The sequence below is a fragment of the Nicotiana sylvestris genome, chromosome 1, assembly GCF_000393655.2.
Source record: "Nicotiana sylvestris chromosome 1, ASM39365v2, whole genome shotgun sequence".
NCBI lineage: Eukaryota > Viridiplantae > Streptophyta > Magnoliopsida > Solanales > Solanaceae > Nicotiana > Nicotiana sylvestris.
In genome coordinates this window covers 180,829,978-180,850,152 of record NC_091057.1, presented here as the reverse complement: position 1 = coordinate 180,850,152, position 20,175 = coordinate 180,829,978, and the positions used below count along the sequence as shown (strand labels likewise).

Below are 20,175 nucleotides of genomic sequence, written 5' to 3'. Positions count from 1 at the left end.
ATTTTTCTCCCAAGATAAGATATCAAATCTTAGTCCGATGAATTTTTCTCCTAAGATATCAAATCTTAGTCCGATGAATCTTTCTCCTAAGATCACAACAAAATGGGCCTAGTTTGATGATTTATCTCCTAGAGTCACAATCTTAGTCCGATGAAATTTTCTCCTAAGATATCAAATCTTAGTCCGATCAATTTTTCTCCTAAGATAGAAATCTTAGTCCGATGAATATTTCTCCTAATATCACAACAAAATGGGCCTAGTTTGATGATTTATCTCCTACAGTCACAATCTTGGTCCGATGAAATTTTTCTCCCAAGATAAGATATCAAATCTTAGTCCGATGAATTTTTCTCCTAAGATATCAAATTTTAGTCTGATGAATTTTTCTCCTAAGATATCAAATCTTAGTCCGATGAATCTTTCTCCTAAGATCACAACAAAATGGGCCTAGTTTGATGATTTATCTCCTAGAGTCAAAATCTTGGTCCGATGAAATTTTTCTCCCAAGATAGTATAATAAAATCTTAGTCGGATGAATCTTCTCCTAGGATCAAAATCTAGTCTGATGAATTTTCTCCTAGGATAATTTGAAGAAAAAAAAAAGAAGTTTGAATTTGAAAAAAAAAAGTTGTTGAAATCAGGAGCCCCCCTGAAGAATAGAATGACGATGTATTGGTTGAGGTCAGGAGCCCCCCTGAGGAATAGAATGGCGATTTATCGGTTGAAGTCAGGAGCCCTCCTGAAGAATAGAATGACGATTATTGGTTGAAGTCAGGAGCCCCCTGAAGAATAGAATGACGATTTATTGGTTGAAGTTAGGAGCCCCCCTGAAGAAGAGAATGGCGATTTATTGGTTGAAATCAGGAGCCCGCCTGAAGAAAGAAAAGGCAATTTTTTAAAAAAAAGGGTTGTTAAAATCGTGCCAGCCAAAGAAAGGAATGGCATTTTTGAAAAAAATGGTTGAAGTCAGGAGCCCCCCTGAAGAATAGAATGGCGATTTATTGGTTGAAGTCAGGAGCCCGCCTGAAGAGAGGAATGGCGTTTAATTTTAAAGTTGTGTATTTGAAGTCAGGAGCCCGCCTGAAGAGAGGAAAGGCATTTTATTTTAGAAGTTGTTGTTGAAGTCAGGAGCTCGCCTGAAGAGAGGAAAGACAGTTTATTTTCAAAGTTGTTGTTGAAGTCAGGAGCCCGCCTGAAGAGAGGAATGACATTTATTTTTAAAGTTGTTATTGAAGTTGGGAGCCCGCCCATAGAACAGAGGCATACATTTCAGTCTTTACATTTCAAGCGTTGAAGTTGGGAGCTCGCCCAGATAACAGAGGCATACATTTCAGTCTTTATATTTCAAGCATTGAAGTTGGGAGCCCACCCAGATAACAGAGGCATACATTTCAGTCTTTACATTTCAAGCATTGAAGTTGGGAGCCCGCCCAGATAACAGAGACATACATTTCAGTCTTTACATTTCAAGAGTTGAAGTTGGGAGCCCGCCCAGATAACAGAGGCATACATTTCTGTCTTTAATTTCAAGTATTGAAATTGGGAGCCCGCCCATAGAACAGAGGCATACATTTCAAGATCAAGTCAGAGGACAATAAAACAGAGGGTTACAATAGGAATCCCCAGCAGGAAACAATAAAATTTCCCGACACTAGGAAGCAGAAGGTTGCAATAAGAGGTCCCAGCAAAAACTCAAATGCATGTGTCGAAAGGAAGAAAAGCACCGGAAAAAAAAATGCAAGCAGAAAAGAAAGCAAGGCAACAAAAATAAATTACAGTCTAGCCTAGCTTCTTGTTTTCTTTTAAGCACGGTGTAACAAGAAGATCGGTAAGCAGTAGTAATAGCATGCAACAACAGTAACATTGCAGTCTCACGGTAGTCACAGCTACCAAAATTTCCCGAACTACATTGACCTGATTCCTGTTTAGCCCAGGATATGTAGGAAACCTTTGAAGCAAAGGTTCGGTCAAATCTTTTTCAAAAAAAAAATGTTTCACACGGAGTACTCGGATGGGCAAAAATCGCTCGCTTTATCTTTGCACGAAAACCCTTCGTGTCTTCGGGCAAAGAGGGGCAGCTGTAAGCACGTGATTTTTGCCCTATATGAGAATTACTCCCAAAAAAATTCAAAAATAAAATAATTTTTATTTTTGTGATATTTTGTGATATTTTGTGTAACTATTTGTATGTTTGTCTGTGCATGTTTATTTGTTAAATTATTAAAAATACAAAAATATGTCGCATTTCGCATGTAGGATTTAATTATACAATTGTTAGTAACTAAGTTTGTTTTACAAAAAATAAAAATTACAAAAATAGGCATCGTTTGCATTTTTAGCATTTAATGTCCAAATATACAATTTTATGCTTAATTATTACTTAATTGTGCGTTAATTATTATTGGGAGTTAATTTGCACTTTTATAACTTAATTTAGTTCTTAATAATAATTTAAGTATTTTTTATAATTTAGTTTTAGAGAAATAAAAGAAGAAAAGAGAGCGAAAATATAAAGAAAGTCGGAATTGGGCCTCTTCTTCGATTTCAAGCCACAGGCCCAAAAAATGGCCCAATCTTCCCAAACGACCCAGTCCATTTCGAACTGGGTCGACCCAGTCCATAACCCAACTCCCCCTCTTCATTTTCATTTTTTCATTTTTACAAAACAAAAACAAAACAAAACAAAAGAAAAAACCAAAAACCCTAGACTTAAGCCATCCGCCTCCCCTCCTATCTTCATCTTCTCCAACCTCCAAGCCCCACCTCCCATGGCTGCCCTTCCTCACGCCTCCACCACCTCAACACACACACACACGACATTCTCCATCGTCCCATCGACCCCAACACGAGCAGCCATGGCTGCTTTCCCCCCCTTGTTTCCCGTTGTCGAAACCAAACGACCATTGGAGTAGCTTCACGTCCGCCATTGTTGCTGCGTTTTCTTCCAGTCGTTGCAGCTGCTACTGTTGTTCCTTCGTCATCCATGGAGGTCCTTCTGCTTCCATCTTCTCAACCTCAAGTCCAAACGACCAAGATGCTCCTTTCTCCAAAACGCAGCAATGAAAGTTGCTCGAAACCAGCCCAAAAACGAGCTCACATCGCTGCTGCCTTCCTCCTCGCGTCCAGCCATTGCAGCTACTGTTTCATGATCCAAACGAACCCAGCTACTTCTTCTTCATGTTCGTCGTCGCTGTGTCGTCGTTGCTGCCTTCCTCCTCGCGTCCAGCCATTGCAGCTACCGTTTCATCGTCCAAACAAACCCAGCTACTTCTTCTTCATGTTCGTCGTCGCTGTGTCGCCGCTGCTGCTGCTCCGTTTTGCTGCTGCTCACGTTTCACGCTTCTGCCTCCTACTGCCTCGGCGTCGAGAAAATTGCCAGCCACTGCCTCACCAACGTTGTTGTTCCTTCGTCTTCTTCGTTTCTTCGTCGTTGTTTTGAACCCGGTTAGTTGGTTTAAGTTCCAATTTTGTCCATATTTTTGTTTGATGTTTTTCGGATCCAAAATCGATAAATGATTCAATTCTTGTTTTGTTTATTCGTCGTTGAATTAATTTTTTAGTTTGGTCATATGTTTTGTTGAATTAATTTTCAGATGTCAAATGGTAAATTAATTAAGTGGTTTTTCATGTTTGTTTTATTGTTTAGGTAAGAATTTGTTACTTTGATGTTTGTTAGATTCAAATTGAAATTTAATTGATTATTTCTTCAATTTGTTTCATGTTGTTATGTATTTTCCAGAAATTATTAATGTTGTTTGAGTCATTTAATCCGTCATGTTTGTTGTTTTAAAAAAAATAGATTCATTCATGTTCATACTTTGTTTGTTTGTTCTTGAATCCGAAATTTGTGTAGCTTGATTTCTTGTTTACCATTTATGATTATTTCTTGAATTTGTCTCATAATCTTGTTTAAGGTTTAATATAGGAATTGTTTGTTGTAATGTTGTTAGAGTTGATTTTAAGTTCAATATTATTGAATTTAGAAATCTGAATATACTTGTTTGTTATTGTTGTTGTTGAATCTGAAAATAGGTTTGTTTGTTGCTAAAAATATTGTTCAATCAAATTTTAGTTGTTCTTTGTTGTTCAATTTGTGTTCATGAGATTGGTTGTTGAAATGTTGAAGAAATCATGTTCATGTGATTTGTTGTTTGAACATTGTTAGAAATTGATCATATTGTCTATATTTTGGTTAAGTTTGATTAATTGTTTGTTATAGCTGATGGGGTAGCTTGGTAATTTGTTGTACGTTCGGGGGTAAAATAGTAATTTGTAATAAGGTCGGAGGGGTAGTTTAGGAATTGTACATTTTGTAATTTTTTATGTGAAGCATGGGGGACAAAATGTAATGGGGTGAGTTGTGATATAGTTGTTTAATATAAAGGGGGGACAAGACAAAATTTAGTGGGGAGGAATCTTGTATTTGTTTATGTTAGGCATGAGGGACAAAATATAATGGGGTGGTGTGATATATTTATTTAATGTAATGGGGATGAGTGGGAAGATAATGGGTTTGGTAGAGAAAATGGGTTGATTTTAATTGATTAAAAGATTTATGGGATGAGATTATATATAGGAAGTCTTGAACACAAGACAAACACACATAAGTAGAAAATACACAGACAGATAGACAGAAGAGAAAAAACGAGAGAGAGAAACAAATCTGAAAATAAGAGAGAGAAAAGGGCTGAAAATTTAAGAGAGAGAAAATTACGAAAAATATTCAAATCTTCAAATAAAAAAAAAACTAAAAATCTTCTGCTTTCTTTCATTGTTTGAAATTAGCATTAATTGTTGTTGTTTCATAAAAGTTGGAAGCATTTGTTTTGGGGTTACTACTCCACCGGTATGTTACTGGGTTGTTACTGTTGCTGGGCTGTTGCTGTGTTGTACTGTTATTACTGCTGCTGATTCTCATCTTCATTTTCTTTTGCTTCCAATATCAGGTACACAACTGAAAAGCTGGTTATTGTAATCCGAATATGAAGTATGAATACGAAAAATGAAGAGTTGAAATTCTGAATTAGCTTTAATTATATTCTGATTTTTTATTTGTATGTACAAATTATTTAGCTTGCAAAAAATCAGAATCATGTAGCTATTTAATACATATAGTGGAACATTCGACGATAGCTTAACAGTTGAACTATTTGCATATATTGCCTAAATAAATAAATGGTGTAGTAACTTCGTCGAGTCAAAAATCAAACGAATAGGCCATCTAGTAGGAACTTGGTAGAAATATTGTTTAGATTAAATATTATTGGTTAATTTCAGCATGTAAATAAATTAAGACATTTTTTTATTTTATTTTGTAGAGACAGATTTAATAGAAAATAATGTAGGCATTTTAGGATTGTCTTTTAAAAATAAATAAGATGAGCCTCTCCCAATAAAATGCACCAATTGCGGGGCCCTCACAAATGTATGTATTAATTATTTAGAACATCGGGTTTGGCCGTCTAGTGAAATTTTACTGCCTTTCCCAAAACAACAATACGCTAGTCGCTCTAGGCGCGTCTTTAACAAATTATTTTCTTAAATATGGGTGTGCATTTATGTAACCCAAATCCAAATCTCAACAGAGTCGAAATATGCCGATAACCACGGGTACATTGATGTGACGTGGTTCGAGATATATTTTCACGATGTTGCAATTCTCTATAAAAATAATAATAACAATAAAAGCGGTTAAAAGTTAAAATTGCACTATAGTTTTTGAACATGTATTAAAATCAGATATTTTAGCCATTACAACAGTTTAAGCGACCGTGCTAGAACCACGGGATTCGGGGGTGCCTAACACCTTCCCTCGGGTCAACAGAATTCCTTACTTAGAATTTCTGGTTCGCAGACTTCATTTGGAAAGTCGAATATTTTCCTCGATTCAGGATTAAATTGGTGACTTGGGACACCCTAAATCTCCCAAGTGGCGACTCTGAAATAAATAAATAATCCCGTTTCGATTGTCCTTTAATTGGAAATACACCTTGCACCCTCGCGGGGGCGAAAAAAGGAGGTGTGACAATGAGGAATACAAACCATTGAGTACTTATTTTCCAGATGAAGAAATAAACACCATAGAAGTAGTCTCGGAAAACGCTCATGCTTGGAAGATGTTCTTTGATGGAGCCGTAAATGCAAAAGGCGTAGGAATTGGGGCAATCTTTGTCTCACCCACTGGTCAACACTATCCGGCTACAGCTAGGCTTCATTTTTTTTGCACGAACAATACAGCTGAATATGAAGCCTGCATCATGGGCATGAGCATGGCGATCGATCAAGATGTTGAAGATTTGTTGATTACGGGGGATTCTGATCTGATTATCCGGCAAGCCCAGGGTGAATGGGAAACTCGAGATGTCAAGCTTATTCCTTACTGGAAGCACGTGGAGGATCTCGAAAAACGATTCAAATCAATAGAGTTCAGGTATATCCCGCGGTGTCACAATGAACTAGCCGATGCACTTGCCACCTTAACTTCAATGTTACCTTACCCGGGCAATGCCCACATCGATCCCTTGGAAATCCAAATCAGGGAAAGACACGGTTATTGTAATGTAATCGAGGCAGGATCAAGTACCCAGGCATGGTACCATGATGTTAAAAGGTTCTTGAAGACACAAGAATACCCTGAACATGCTACTGGAGATCAAAAGAGAACTATTAGGTGACATGCGGGTGGATTCTTTTTGAGCGGCGAGGTATTGTATAAAAGAACCCCGGATCTCAACTTGTTAAGATGTGTTGACACCGAAGAAGTAGGAAAAGTCATGCATGAAGTACACACAGGAGTGTGTGGACCTCATATGAACGGGTATGTCCTGGCAAAGAAAATCCTTCGAGCTGGGTATTATTGGATAACCATGGAGAAAGACTGCTTCAGTTTCGTCCGGAAATGTCATCAGTGCCAGGTACATGGAGATCTGATTCTTGCACCTCCAACAGAGCTACATCCTATGTCGGCACCGTGGCCTTTTGTCGTCTGGGGTATAGACGTCATTGGTCCGATTGAGCCGAAAGCCTCAAATGGGCACAGATTCATATTGGTCGCTATTGACTACTTCACAAAATGGGTTGAAGCTGTCACTCTCAAATCAGTCACTAAGAAAGCCGTGGTGGATTTTGTACATTCAAATTTTATTTGTCGTTTCGGTATTCCTGCAACTATCATCACAGATAATGCGGCAAACTTGAATAGTCACTTGATGGAGGATGTATGCGAACAGTTCAAAATAACGCATAGGAACTCCACTCCTTATCGGCCCAAGGTCAATGGCATTGTTGAAGCAGCAAACAAAAACATCAAGAAAATTTTGAGGAAGACGATCCAGAGTTCCAGACAATGGCATGAACAGTTACCTTTTGCCTTGCTAGGATATCGTACTACAGTACGCACATCAGTAGGGGCAATCCCATACTTGTTGGTTTATGGGACCGAGGCTGTGATACCGGCAGAGGTAGAAATTCCTTCGCTTCGAACCATTGTTGAAGCAGAAATTGAAGATAGCGAGTGAGTTAAGACTCGATTGGAGCAGTTGACTTTGATTGACAAAAAACGAATGGTTGCGGTTTGTCACGGACAGTTGTACCAACAAAGGATGGCCCGTGCTTACAACAAGAAAGTGCGACCCCGGAATTTTGAATTAGGTCAACTGGTATTAAGGCGCATTCTGCCGCATCACCAGGAAGCGAAAGGAAAATTTGCTCCTAATTGGAAAGGCCCATACATCATCAGGAAGATATTGCCAAGAGGAGCGTTGTATCTGGGTGATATTGAAGGAAATGATCCTGAAACAGCCGTGAACGCAGATGCAGTCAAGAGGTACTATGTCTGAGTTTATTTCGGTGATGTGTTGGTACATTTGAGATGATGAAGGCTTTTATTCCCGCTATCCAAATACTATCAACTCTCTCTACAAACCCTTTGAGTCGGTTACATTTCCTTGGCTACCCTCTTTGGAATCTAAAAGCACCGTTGAAAAAAAAACAAACAAACAAATGATTTGCCTGAACTACGTCTGACTTGATTCCGAAAGGATATGTAGGCAACCTCTCTCTGGGGTTCAGTCGCACCAAAATAAAAATCCAATTTCCCCTGAAGTTGAAACTGGGGCAGATGTTATAATGTTTCGACCACGGGCACACCAAATGATTCTGAAGTTGTAATTTCATCCACAATTATTTTTACCAAAAACCAAGTACAAGTCCTTTGGATCAATTGCCAAAGGTGGGGGAAACCAAGAAATATCATGGTTGGAAGCCGATGCATTCTAAAATTGAGAGAAATAAAATGAGAGAGTCTTGTCGGTGAAAACCTTCGGGCACCATGAGGCGACGAGAGTAGAGAAACCAAGAATGAGAGAGTCTGTTTAGTGAAAACCGCAAAAAGTACTATCGGGCGACGGTGAGAAGAGAAATGAGAGAGGTCGATTAGCGACAACCCGCAAAGGGCGCTGTCGGCCGAAAAGATGATTTCACCTCAGAAAGTTATGGCAAGGTTCCCTGGTTTAGAAACATAGATCCGTTCTTTGGTTCATGAGGAAATGCAAGTTCATGAGGGTCGGGCATCCAGTCCAAAAAGCATGTCATGTCAATTTAAAGTCAGCATGTGCCTCAGATTAGTTTTTCTTTTCCCCGAAAGGGACGCTTCTCTTTCAAATTCGTTTCTCCGCTCTTTGTTTACCTTTCCTTGAATCCCTTTCGTTTTAACCCTAAATTCCAAAATGTGTTGGAAAGAAAAGGTGGCAGGACCGGTTTCACAAAGTTCTGTTTAGCAAGAAGTGAAGAAAATACCCTGCCTCAGTGGTGCGTCAGTCCAATCCCGACTGATCATGATGTTGATTGCCTTCAAAGTAAAGACAAAAAATATATATATATATATCCCCAGCGAGTCTGCCCCAGTGAAAATCCCCAAGCAAAATGAGATGGAAGAACTAAAGCCTTACACGGGCGAATCATCATGAAATCCGGAAATCCAAGTCTGATCAGTTTAAAAGGGGGTCGCCTGTGAATCCAATCAATGGCGGAGTTTCTCAACAGAAATGAGGCCAAGACCAAGCATTTGGAACGATCAAGGCCACCGAACCAACCACCGTTTTCAAACTGACAATTGTTGTTTGTTTGGAGAATTGAAACATGTACAATTCAAAGCAACCGTGCAAGAAGCAGGTGCGACCAAAAAGGAAAAGAAATGCACAGGTGCAAGAAACAGCTTTGCAGCAAGGAATCAACCCAAGAGGGAAGTTTCCTCCGAATTCTTTCCTGCATTTTTTACTGAACAAAATAATTAAAAAAAACACAAAAAAACACCAAATGTGATAAAAAAAACGAAAAGAAATAAGAAAAAAATTCAAAAAAAAGGGTTAGTTTAAAATCCCCAGTATCAACCAATCTTTATTAATATTAGGGCTCCAATCCCTAAGTTGAGATTTTAGACATAGGGCCTCCATTCCCTAGTCGTCTTTATCAATATTAGGGCTCCAATCCCTAAGTTGAGATTTTAGACATAGGGCCTCCACTCCCTAGTCGCCTTTATCAATATTAGGGCTCCAATCCCTAAGTTGAAATTTTAGACATAGGGCCTCCATTCCCTAGTCGCCTTTATCAATATTAGGGCTCCAATCCCTAAGTTGAGATTTTAGATATAGGGCCTCCATTCCCTAGTCGCCTTTATCAACATTAGGGCTCCAATCCCTAAGTTGAAATTTTAGACATAGGGCCTCCATTCCCTAGTCGCCTTTGCCAACATTAGGGCTCCAATCCCTGAGTTGAGCAATTTTCTTTTAGCCGACATTAGGGCTCCAATCCCTGAGTTGAACGATTTTTCCTTTAGCCGACATTAGGGCTCCAATCCCTGAGTTGAGCGATTTTCCTTTAGCCGACATTAGGTCTCCAATCCCTGAGTTGAGCAATTTTCTTTTAGCCAACATTAGGGCTCCAATCCCTGAGTTGAGCGATTTTCCTTTAGCCGACATTAGGGCTCCAATCCCTGAGTTGAGCGATTTTCCTTTAGCCGACATTAGGGCTCCAATCCCTGAGTTGAGCAATTTTCTTTTAGCCGACATTAGGGCTCCAATCCCTGAGTTGAGCAATTTCCTCTTAGCCGACATTAGGGCTCCAATCCCTGAGTTGAGTGATTTTCTTTTAGCCTACATTAGGGCTCCAATCCCTGAGTTGAGCAATTTCCTTTTTAGCCGATATTAGGGCTCCAATCCCTGAGTTGAGCAATTTTTCTTTTAGCCGACATTAGGGCTCCAATCCCTGAGTTGAGCGATTTTCCTTTTAGCCGACATTAAGGCTCCAATTCCTGAGTTGAGCGATTTTCTTTAGCCGACATTAGGGCTCCAATCCCTGAGTTGAGCGATTTCCTTTTAGCCGACATTAGGGCTCCAATCCCAGAGTTGAGCGATTTCCTTATAGCCGACATTAGGGCTCCAATCCCTGAGTTGAGCGATTTTCTTTTAGCCGACATTAGGGCTCCAATACCTGAGTTGAGCGATTTTCTTTTAGCCGACATTAGGGCTCCAATCCCTGAGTTGAGCGATTTTCTTTAGCCGACATTAGGGTCCCAATCCCTGAGTTGAGTGATTTCCTTTTAGCCGACATTAGGGCTCCAATCCCTGAGTTGAACAGTTTTTCTTTTAGCCGACATTAGGGCTCCAATCCCTGAGTTGAGCGATTTTCTTTTAGCCGACATTAGGGCTCCAATCCCTGAGTTGAGCGATTTTTCTTTTAGCCGACATTAGGGCTCCAATCCCTGAGTTGAGCAGTTTTCTTTAGCCGACATTAGGGCTCCAATCCCTGAGTTGAGCGTTTTTCTTTTAGCCGACATTAGGGCTCCAATCCCTGAGTTGAGCGATTTTCTTTTAGGCGACATTAGGGCTCCAATCCCTGAGTTGAGCGATTTTCTTTTAGCCGACATTAGGGCTCCAATCCCTGAGTTGAGTAGTTTTCTTTAGCCGACATTAGGGCTCCAATCCCTGAGTCGAGCGGTTTTTCCCTTTTAGCCAATATTAGGGCTCCAATCCCTGAATTGAGCGTTTTTGCCTTTTGCAAACATTAGGGCTCCAATCCCTGAGTTGCGCCTTTTAGACTTGAGGTTTCCAATTCCCTCATCAATTCTGTAGATTTTATGGCAATTAACTCACGAAATTTTCCTAGTGAAACTGGGGCAGAAAATTTCGTTCGTTTGTTTGGTTGTCTCAGCAGGTCTGACCTCGAGGCGCATGGATCGAGATGACCTACGGAGTGAGTCTCAATCCAGAATAAAGAAAGGAAGAAAAAAAAAGATGTTCCCAAATACTGGAGAAAACAAAGTGCGGATCGCTCAAAATTTGATTGAAGTCCCGAGCTCCGCCAATCCCACTTCACTCAATGCTGCAGAAATAAACAAGCACCTACAACTTGCAAGCATCAAGATTCAGATCGAAGCCTACAAGTAGAATCAGCTAAGACTCAAGATCAAGTGGCAAAAGAATTGTAGATAGGAATCTTGTAACTAGTGGTTGACAGGCATAGATAGCTAGTTTAGTTTCAATTTTCCTTGGTTGTAATAAGGAGGTCGGTAAAGCAGAAGCGGCAGCAACAACAGCAGTAACAACAAGCATTAGTCCCATGGTAGTCCCAGCTACCAAAACTTCCCGAACTACATTGGCCAGATTCCTGTTTAGCCCAGGATATGTAGGAAACCTTTGAAGCAAAGGTTCGGTCAAATCTTTCAAAAAAAAAATGCTTCACACGGAGTATTCCAACGGGCAAAAATCGCTCGTATCCGCTCACTTTATATTTGCACGAAAACTCTTCGTGCTTTCGGACAAAGAGGGGCAGCTGTGAGCACGTGATTTTTGCTTCACGGAAATTACTCCAAAAGAAATCGAAAATAAAACAAGTTACCTTCGAGTATAATTTTGAGAATTGGCATGACATTTTTGGTAATTATTTTTGTCCGTAAATGTTTACTTTGTTGTAGTTAATCTTAAAATATAAGAAATACATGTTGCATGCATATTTAGGATTTAATTGTGCATTTAGGAATAAATAAAATCATAGTTTGGTTCTAAAAAGGAAAATCGCAAAAAATATTTATTCTTCTTTTATTTGTTCGTCATCGTGTGATTTTATTTTAATCAAATATTTTGATTTGTGAGTTATTTGTTGTAAGTGTTAATTAATATTTGTGTAGTTTATTTTTTTGATTTTACAATTTAATTAGGAATTGTGTTTTTAATTAGAAATTAAAGAAGGAAAAGAAAAGAGTGCAAAAATTGAGGAAAAGATTCGGACATGGGCTCATTTTTAAACCTAAAGAAAATTAGGCCCAAACACATTGATCCAATCCGTCCCCCAGACACAAGAAACGACGTCGTTTTGGCACCTTCCATCTGGACCGTTGGTCAAACAGATCCAACGGTCCAGTTCAGCTCTCTCATTAATCCAAACGACGCCGTTTAGGCATGACCAATCGGAGTCGTTCATCCCATCAAATCCAACGGCTCCAGGCTTTCCCAAGATACCCGACCCACTGGTACCCGGATTGACCCATTCCCAACACTAAGCCAAACGACGTCGTCCCTTTGAGTGAAAAGATCAAGGTCGTTGATCATCAATGATCCAACGGCCGAAATTCAACTCCCCGTCCCGTATATAAACCCTCCACTCTTACCCCCACACCCCCTAAGCCAGACACCCCTCCCTCATCCTCGTCTCTTTCAGAGACTGAACCCAAACACCCCTCAGAACCCTAGCGCCGCCTCTCCACCCCCTCACCATAAACCCGGCGGCAACGATGCCGGTGACCACCAGATTAACACCCCTAGTGCACCTCGACCCCCTGGACACGGATCTGCAAACCGTTGGTTTCAAATCTTCCCCCATCGTCTCGAATCTTCATTTGATGATTCGAGCCAAACATCAGCCTATGCCAATCCACCACTAATGCACACCAGTTACTCCTCTGACCCCCTCGTGACCAAACCAAGCCTGGTTTGGTTCGAATCTAACCAGAAAAGCTCGAACCCCTAATTTGAGCCCCAAGAACCCTAGAAATCCAAAACCTGGGGGTTTGTTCAATTAAACGAAGGGTTGAGGTCTAATAGACCTTAATCGAGGTGTTCTCAGTTGAGAACACTTCGATTAAAGTCCGTTCGACCTCAAAAGAGGCCGAGTCCAGTTCGAGCCTGGTTCATTTTGTTCTTAATCTTCCGAGATAAGTTTCTTTTCCTTCTGTTCTTGTTTGTGTTCTACTTGTAATTGCTTGCATGATTAGTTAATTTGCTTGATTTTTCTGTCATCTTCTTTCAATTCTGTCCATCTTCATAAGACCTTTTATGTAGTCATTTTTCTTCTGATTGTTTGTTACTTGTACTTACCAGTGAATTATGTGTCCAACCTGTTTAGAATCATAGGATAGTTAAGTTCGTGTTAAAATCCCCTGTTGCATCTAAAATCACTAAAAGCCATCTGACGACCTGCTTGATATATTTTATTATTTGTTAGCTATCTGTTGTAGCTCATATGGTCAATTAAGTAAGTGTCGTCAACTAAACTCACTTGAAAAACTAGAAAATATGAGTCTGCTCATTCCAGTAGAATTTATAGCATGATTCCTCTTCTCTATGTCAAGAAAAACTCCTATCAATATGCTGGTTTCAGTATTCGTTTTGATCTTTGTTTGCATTCTCAATTGCTTGCTTGATCCTTTGGCTTTGATTTGGTCAGGATTGGTTCTCAATATGACCAACTCATGCCATTGGATTAACTACCCTGTTTGACTGAGTATTGAATCAATGAATGAATGAATTGGATATAGCTGTAGAACTGTAAGTTAACCTGAAACCAGTCTTAGGAGTAAGTCTATATAGGTTATAACCTCAGACTTCTAAGCTTAAGGGTAATACTATAAATCACAGGAGTTTCAGGGGTATTCTAGAGTTTAGAAGTTTTGAAATGTTTAAGTGTTAGTGGGCTGACAGTAGGGTACTAAAATATTAATTAAACTAATGAAATTAATTGATCAATAGTGGGGGTGATAATATGTTAAGTACCTTTAGTAGTTGGAAATCAGTAACAGCATGGGCTTGATGATAAAAAGCTGAAAATGCACATGAGAATGGTAGTGGAACCTGTTGTACAGTTGGATATTCACTACACTTTTGAACTTCAGAAAATTAAAATAGGAAAAAAACTTCATGCCTAGAGGATCCTAAGTGGAAATGACAGCCATGAGGGTTTATTTTAAGCCATGGGCAGCCTATTTTGGAGGGAGTTCTTCTCTTCTAACAGATATAAAAAGAGAACCAGAAAACAGAGAAAAGGAGGGGAGAGAGTAGACTGAAGGGGAGCAGAGTGTGGACTGAAAAGAAAAGGGAGTTGGAGAACAAAAACTTCAAAAGAGAGAGATAAACTGAAAACACCAACTGAACTTTTGGCCCGTTTGAAAATTGCTCCAAATTGGTTTCTTTCTGGTTTAGTTATAAATTTTCCGGAAAAAAAAAATCACAAATCCTTGTATCTGGAAAGAATAGTTTGAGTTTTGGTTATTCAAAAGTTTGGTATAAGCTGCTTTGGTCTTGGAGTCCTATTACTGCTGCTGTTGTTTCGTTGCTGCTTCTACTCCTGCTGTTGCATTTTTCAGCTCACTTCATTTGTTCCATTTGTTGTAATCAGGTACACATTCGAATCAAGCTGTGATGTAACTTTGAGTTGAAAGATTGAAAAATGGAAGTAGTCATGCTTTGGCTTTCACATTTGTGCTTATGTAGTTTACCCCGCATTTGTGTTTTTTTTCTTTCAAAAATAGATACTAGTTGATGTTGTAATTAATCTAAGTTTACTTTGGTTCGATACCGTTTGGGAAGGTAAACTGTATAATTTGATTTGGTTTTGGCTTGTTAATGAACTATCTAGTTTGCTAAATTATGTTTAGTCAATAACTTTAATAACGTCACTAGTTTAACTGAAAGTTGTAACAACAGAATTAACTAGTTTTAGATCCGTTATCTTACAATTAATAGTTAAACAGTCGAGTAGTGGACTAATTTCGATTTCATCTGTATTTAGTTTTGAATTGTCTTGGGCTGGCGTAATTTGGAATTGGCATTAATACAGCTGCTTAGTATAGTTTAATACGATTCAGGTTCATACAACATTAGATACCTTATTCCTAGACCGTGAGTCGTAATTCAATTCGTGCTTAAGGGAATCCATTAATAACTCACGTAATTCAGTTTAATAGGCATGAGTCGATTTCGAACAAGGTTTGTTAGAGTTCCTTTAAAGGTAATAGATTTTCAAAGTGTCGATTAAGTTTAACAACCCTCGAATGTGTTGGTAGTCAAGGTTGGTTCATTTTCAAATAGTTTCTTTTTTTTAAAAAAATAATAATAATTAGTTCCAATGGTTCAATTCGTCTAATAATGTGAAGTTTAAATTAGTTAAAGAATAATTTGTTTGTTTCGACAATAGCGTTTGTCAATTCCATATTTTATTTATAATTTTGTTTTCTTTTGGTAATGTTCAATTATATAATAAGGCACGAAATAATTCCCCGCTTTACAAATTCGAGTGCAATCTCCCGTTAGCATCTTTTGTAATCTAATAATTAATAAGAGGCCAGAGCTTGCCAAGCATGTAATTTAATTAGCGTATATTTTCTTCCTTCATTTTTAGAGACGAACATAATAAAAAAAATGTAGTCACTGTAGGTTTATCCTTTTAAAAATAAAAATGAGACGAGCCTCGCCAAATAAAAATGTAAATTGCGGGGCCCTCAATAATTGGTCATAATAAATACTTAGATTTTTTGGGATGGACTGTTTAGTGAATTTCACTGCCTTCCCCAAAGATAATAACGCGTTAGACTCTTTAGGCGCGATTTAATTAAATTACCTTCTTAAATTCGGGTGCGCATTTATGTGACCCAAATCCAAATCTCAACGGAGTCGGAATGTATTAGCAACCACGGGCGCATCGATTGTGACGTGGTCCGAGATGCATTTTCACGACGTTGCAATTCTATAAAAATAAATGATAATAATAAAAGCGGTTTAAACTTAATAAAAGCACGTAAGTCATAACATGTATTTAAATCAGATATTTAGCCATTATAACAATTTAAGCGACCGTGCTAGAACCACGGGATTCGAGGGTGCCTAACACCTTCCCTCGGGTCAACAAAATTCCTTACTTAGAATTTCTGGTTCGCAGACTTCATTTAGAAAGTCGAATATTTTCCTCGAATTGGGATTCAAGATAAACCGGTGACTTGGGACACCAAAAGCCAAACCTTTCCCAAGTGGTGACTCTGAAATAAATAAATAATCTCATTTCGAATATTGTCACTTAAATTGGAAAAACTCCCTCGCGCATTTACCCTTCGGGGAAGGCGCGCAAAAAGGAGGTGTGACAGTGGTAGGTGATAATGGCAGGTAGTTGCGGCAGCAACATCGGTTAGTAATAAATGTGAATGATAGCATCTTAGTGATATTAAATCTTTGTTATAAATTTTAATATCAAGCCTATTAAGACCCATTAAATAGCTGTAAAATAAAAAAATAAACGCACTTAATATCTAATATGTGAATGATTTTGATTTAGACCTCAAGTGCAAAGAAGCCTTACAGTAGATTGACACTATAAATACTCCCTTACCCCCACGATTGTACCTCATGTGAATTCTCATTCCTACTGTTGCTATCTGAAATTACTATTGATTCAATTACAGTCAAACCTCTGTATAACAATCTTGTTTGTTCCGAATATTTTTGGATGTTATAGCGAAGTGTTGTTATAAAAAATATATATTATAACATAACATAAAAATTGATTCCTGAAAAATTTGGCTTTTATAATGATGTGTTGTTATATAGAAATGTTGTTATAAAGAGTTTATTTGATGACAAGTAAAACAAATTTAAAGAGTTTATAAATTTCATTTAAAGATATTATCACAGTTGGAAAGCATGTATAATAAAATTTTGTTTATTTTCAACTATTTTCTTATTTATATATCTATGTATATCTATATTTACTAGATGGTTGGTGCCCGCACGGGCGCATGCCCCACATTTGCTAGTGTAATATTTGCACTACTATAAGATTACCAAAAATGTCAAAACATTAAAAAGATAATTCCTTACTTTGATTCATTTAATTTGTCTAGCTAAAAAAGGAAGTAGTACCCTCAACAACAACAACAACAACAACAACATAGTATAATCTCACATAGTGGGGTCTGGAGAGGGTAGTGTGTACGCAAACCTTACCCCTACCCTAGGTACAGAGGCTGTTTCCAAATAGACCCTCGGCATCCTTCCCTCCAAGAACTTCCACCTTATTCTTGGGGAGACTCGAACTCACAACCTATGGTGTAGAATGCAAACATTACAGAGCAGAAGCCGAAAAATTAGTGCAGAATGCAGAATAAAATAATGTGCACATAGGCAAATTAATTTTCATGAAAAGAACTGCATATAAAATAACCTATTGAAGAAGCATTGCTCAAGCCTGCAAGACATACATATTATCTTATCAACAGTCATCAGTTTAAAATTTTGACTCAACTAAACAAAGTGCCTAATTGTATGAGATTTTGAAGTCGAGATTCTCACTTGAAGAATAAACTTTAAAACCATATGTCATCAAATTCAGGTTTTTCTAATTTTATAGTTGTGAAAAGATATAATGAAGCCACACCGTGAACTAATTATAATATAATCATTTGAAGAAGAGAGAATACATTGACCTTTGCACATATGCAATAAGATATTATTGAGGCTTGGTCCCTAAAAGCTTATCTCCCAGTTGATGATAGGACTATGTTTTTAATATTTTCAAGGGGTTCTCCTGTTACTAAAGCAAAAGTGAGAGAACTCTTTGATTCTTACTACTGGATTGATCGCGTTGAGCACGCTTGCTCAACAGGTGCCATTGACGACTTTATCAGATATTCTCTGAAAGCTAGTGAATCACTATAAATCTACTCTACACTTGCAATGAGTATTCAAAAACTCAAATGTTCTATTGTTTTCCAGTTACGGAGTTCTTTTTTTATACTTGCACTAGTGTACTAATTCCTCCCACTTTGGCTAATAAAATTGCATTCTTAACCTAGGAAGCAAAAAATCATCGTGGTATCAATGTAAGCAAAACACAAGTGAACCATTATAAACTGATATGTATGCTCATGAATATATATAATTCAAATAAAAAAATGTAAATGGCACGAGTCATAGCCACTGGTAGTCATCAGAAAATGTCCTTTAAACAATGTTTGGACGGTCGGAAATGTATATTCAGCTAAAACTGCATAAAACTAAGGTTATTCGAAATCCCTCTAAGAGGTATCAGTCACCACTTTCCATCAATTATGTGTCACTAGGCAGCAATGAGAATTTAAGATAGGTTCAAGAAGTTTCCGCAAAGAAATTTCAGAGATTATCCACAATTATAACAAATTAGAGAGCACTCACATATAAACAGAAGGGCAAAACCACACTTGAGAGACAAAATTTGTCCTGTGATATCTTGATACCTGTGAATTTTATAGACAAAGTGCAAGCACATATCAAGTGATTCAGTAAATAACGTAGAAATACCATTGTTGATATATTATTATGTTGAAGATAGAAGTGGTCACGTGCCTATCACGTGAGTGGAGTTAAGTTAGTTAAGAAGGATTAGTTAGTTGTAACTAATTATGGGATTGCTTAGTTTAGAGGCAAGAGGTCAGTAGGTTAGATGCTATAATTGAACCGTGTATATATACATAGCTTTAGTAGATTGTAATTAGAGCTTCAACATATGATTCATTTTCTTCTCTCAAACAGAAATTCTCTCTAGAACTTTCTCATCCATCTTCCGCCATTGTTGTCTTCTCTGAAGCTCTCGTATCTTCATTATGGTATCAGAGCAGGGACGATAGATCCACGTTCACTGCAGCTGTTATTCATCGGTTTTCTCCGGCAATTTTCTGTCGTAGATCGATTGTGAATTTTTCAATTGATTGAACTAGGGCACAGTTTTTTCTCTCGCAATTTGCGATTGAAAAACTCTGCCAGTTGTGGAAAATAAAACTCAGTCTACTTGAGGTTGATAGACATGGCAATTGGAGAAGAAATTCCAGCCGGAACCAGCACAAACTCAACCGCCATAACCATCGATCATCATCATCCTCTGTTTCTGCAGCCAAGTGACACACCAGGTAGTTCCTTGATTTCAATTCAGCTAACTGGAAGCGAGAATTATGCAGTATGGAGTAGATCTATGAAAATAGGATTGATAGGAAAGAGCAAATTAGGGTTTGTTGATGGAAGGTGCACTAAGGATAAGTTTGATTAGTCATTGCATGAACTATGGGAAAAATGTAATGCAATAGTTTTGTCTTGGATCATGAATGCTGTGAGCAAGGAATTGCTCAGTGGTATTGTGTATAAGTCAAGTGCACATAAAGTGTGGATAGATTTGAAGGATAAATATGATAAAGTCGATGGATCTCGCATATTTTTTCTGCACAAGGAAATTACAACTTTGTCGCAAGGAATTTCTACTGTGTTAGCCTATTTCTCACGATTGACAGATTTATGGGAAGAATATGATGCCTTGATGCCATGTCCTGGATGTGATTGTCCAGAATCTAAGAGCTACTCGGAGCATTTCGAATATCAGAGATTGCTACAATTTCTGATGGGCCTGAATGAGACATATGCACAAGCTATAAGTCAGATTTTAATGATGAGCCCAATACCTTCTGTCAACAAGGCCTATTCTATGGTTGTTTTTGAAGAAAGTCAGAAAAATATGGGAAAATCTACACAGACATTAGACATGGGAGATAGTACAACATTATTCACTAACAAAGCAGACATGAATACATGAAACACATATAAGCCTAGAAGAAACAATCTATTTTGTGACTACTGTAACTATAAAGGTCATACAAGAGAAACATGTTACAAACTTCATGGCTATCCAAATGACTTCAAAGCAAGGAGAAAATCCAATAATTTTCCACAAAGACCAATGGTTAACACCACAACAAATGAAGGACAACAGTGGTGTCATTTGGGATGTGTGTGCAAAACTTTAGGTCATTCGGACATGGTTTGTTTGAGTTTTTGATCAAAAGCGTAGTTTAGACGATTTTGGAATTCTTAGGCTTGAATCCGATGCGAATTT

At 38.2% G+C, this 20,175-nt stretch overlaps 2 protein-coding genes across 2 annotated transcripts; both read left to right on the top strand.

Annotated features, from left to right (window-relative positions):
* Positions 1-6,116: 6,116 nt before the first annotated feature.
* LOC138877576 (uncharacterized) lies at positions 6,117-6,674 on the top strand. The gene has a single exon (XM_070157201.1). It carries the CDS (start codon positions 6,117-6,119, stop codon positions 6,672-6,674), a length of 558 nt encoding a protein of 185 aa, XP_070013302.1.
* Positions 6,675-19,389: 12,715 nt separating this feature from the next.
* On the top strand, positions 19,390-19,875 carry LOC138877570 (uncharacterized). Its single transcript, XM_070157191.1, has one exon. The coding sequence runs from the start codon at positions 19,390-19,392 to the stop codon at positions 19,873-19,875; it is 486 nt and encodes a 161-aa protein (XP_070013292.1).
* The last annotated feature ends 300 nt before the right edge of the window (positions 19,876-20,175 follow it).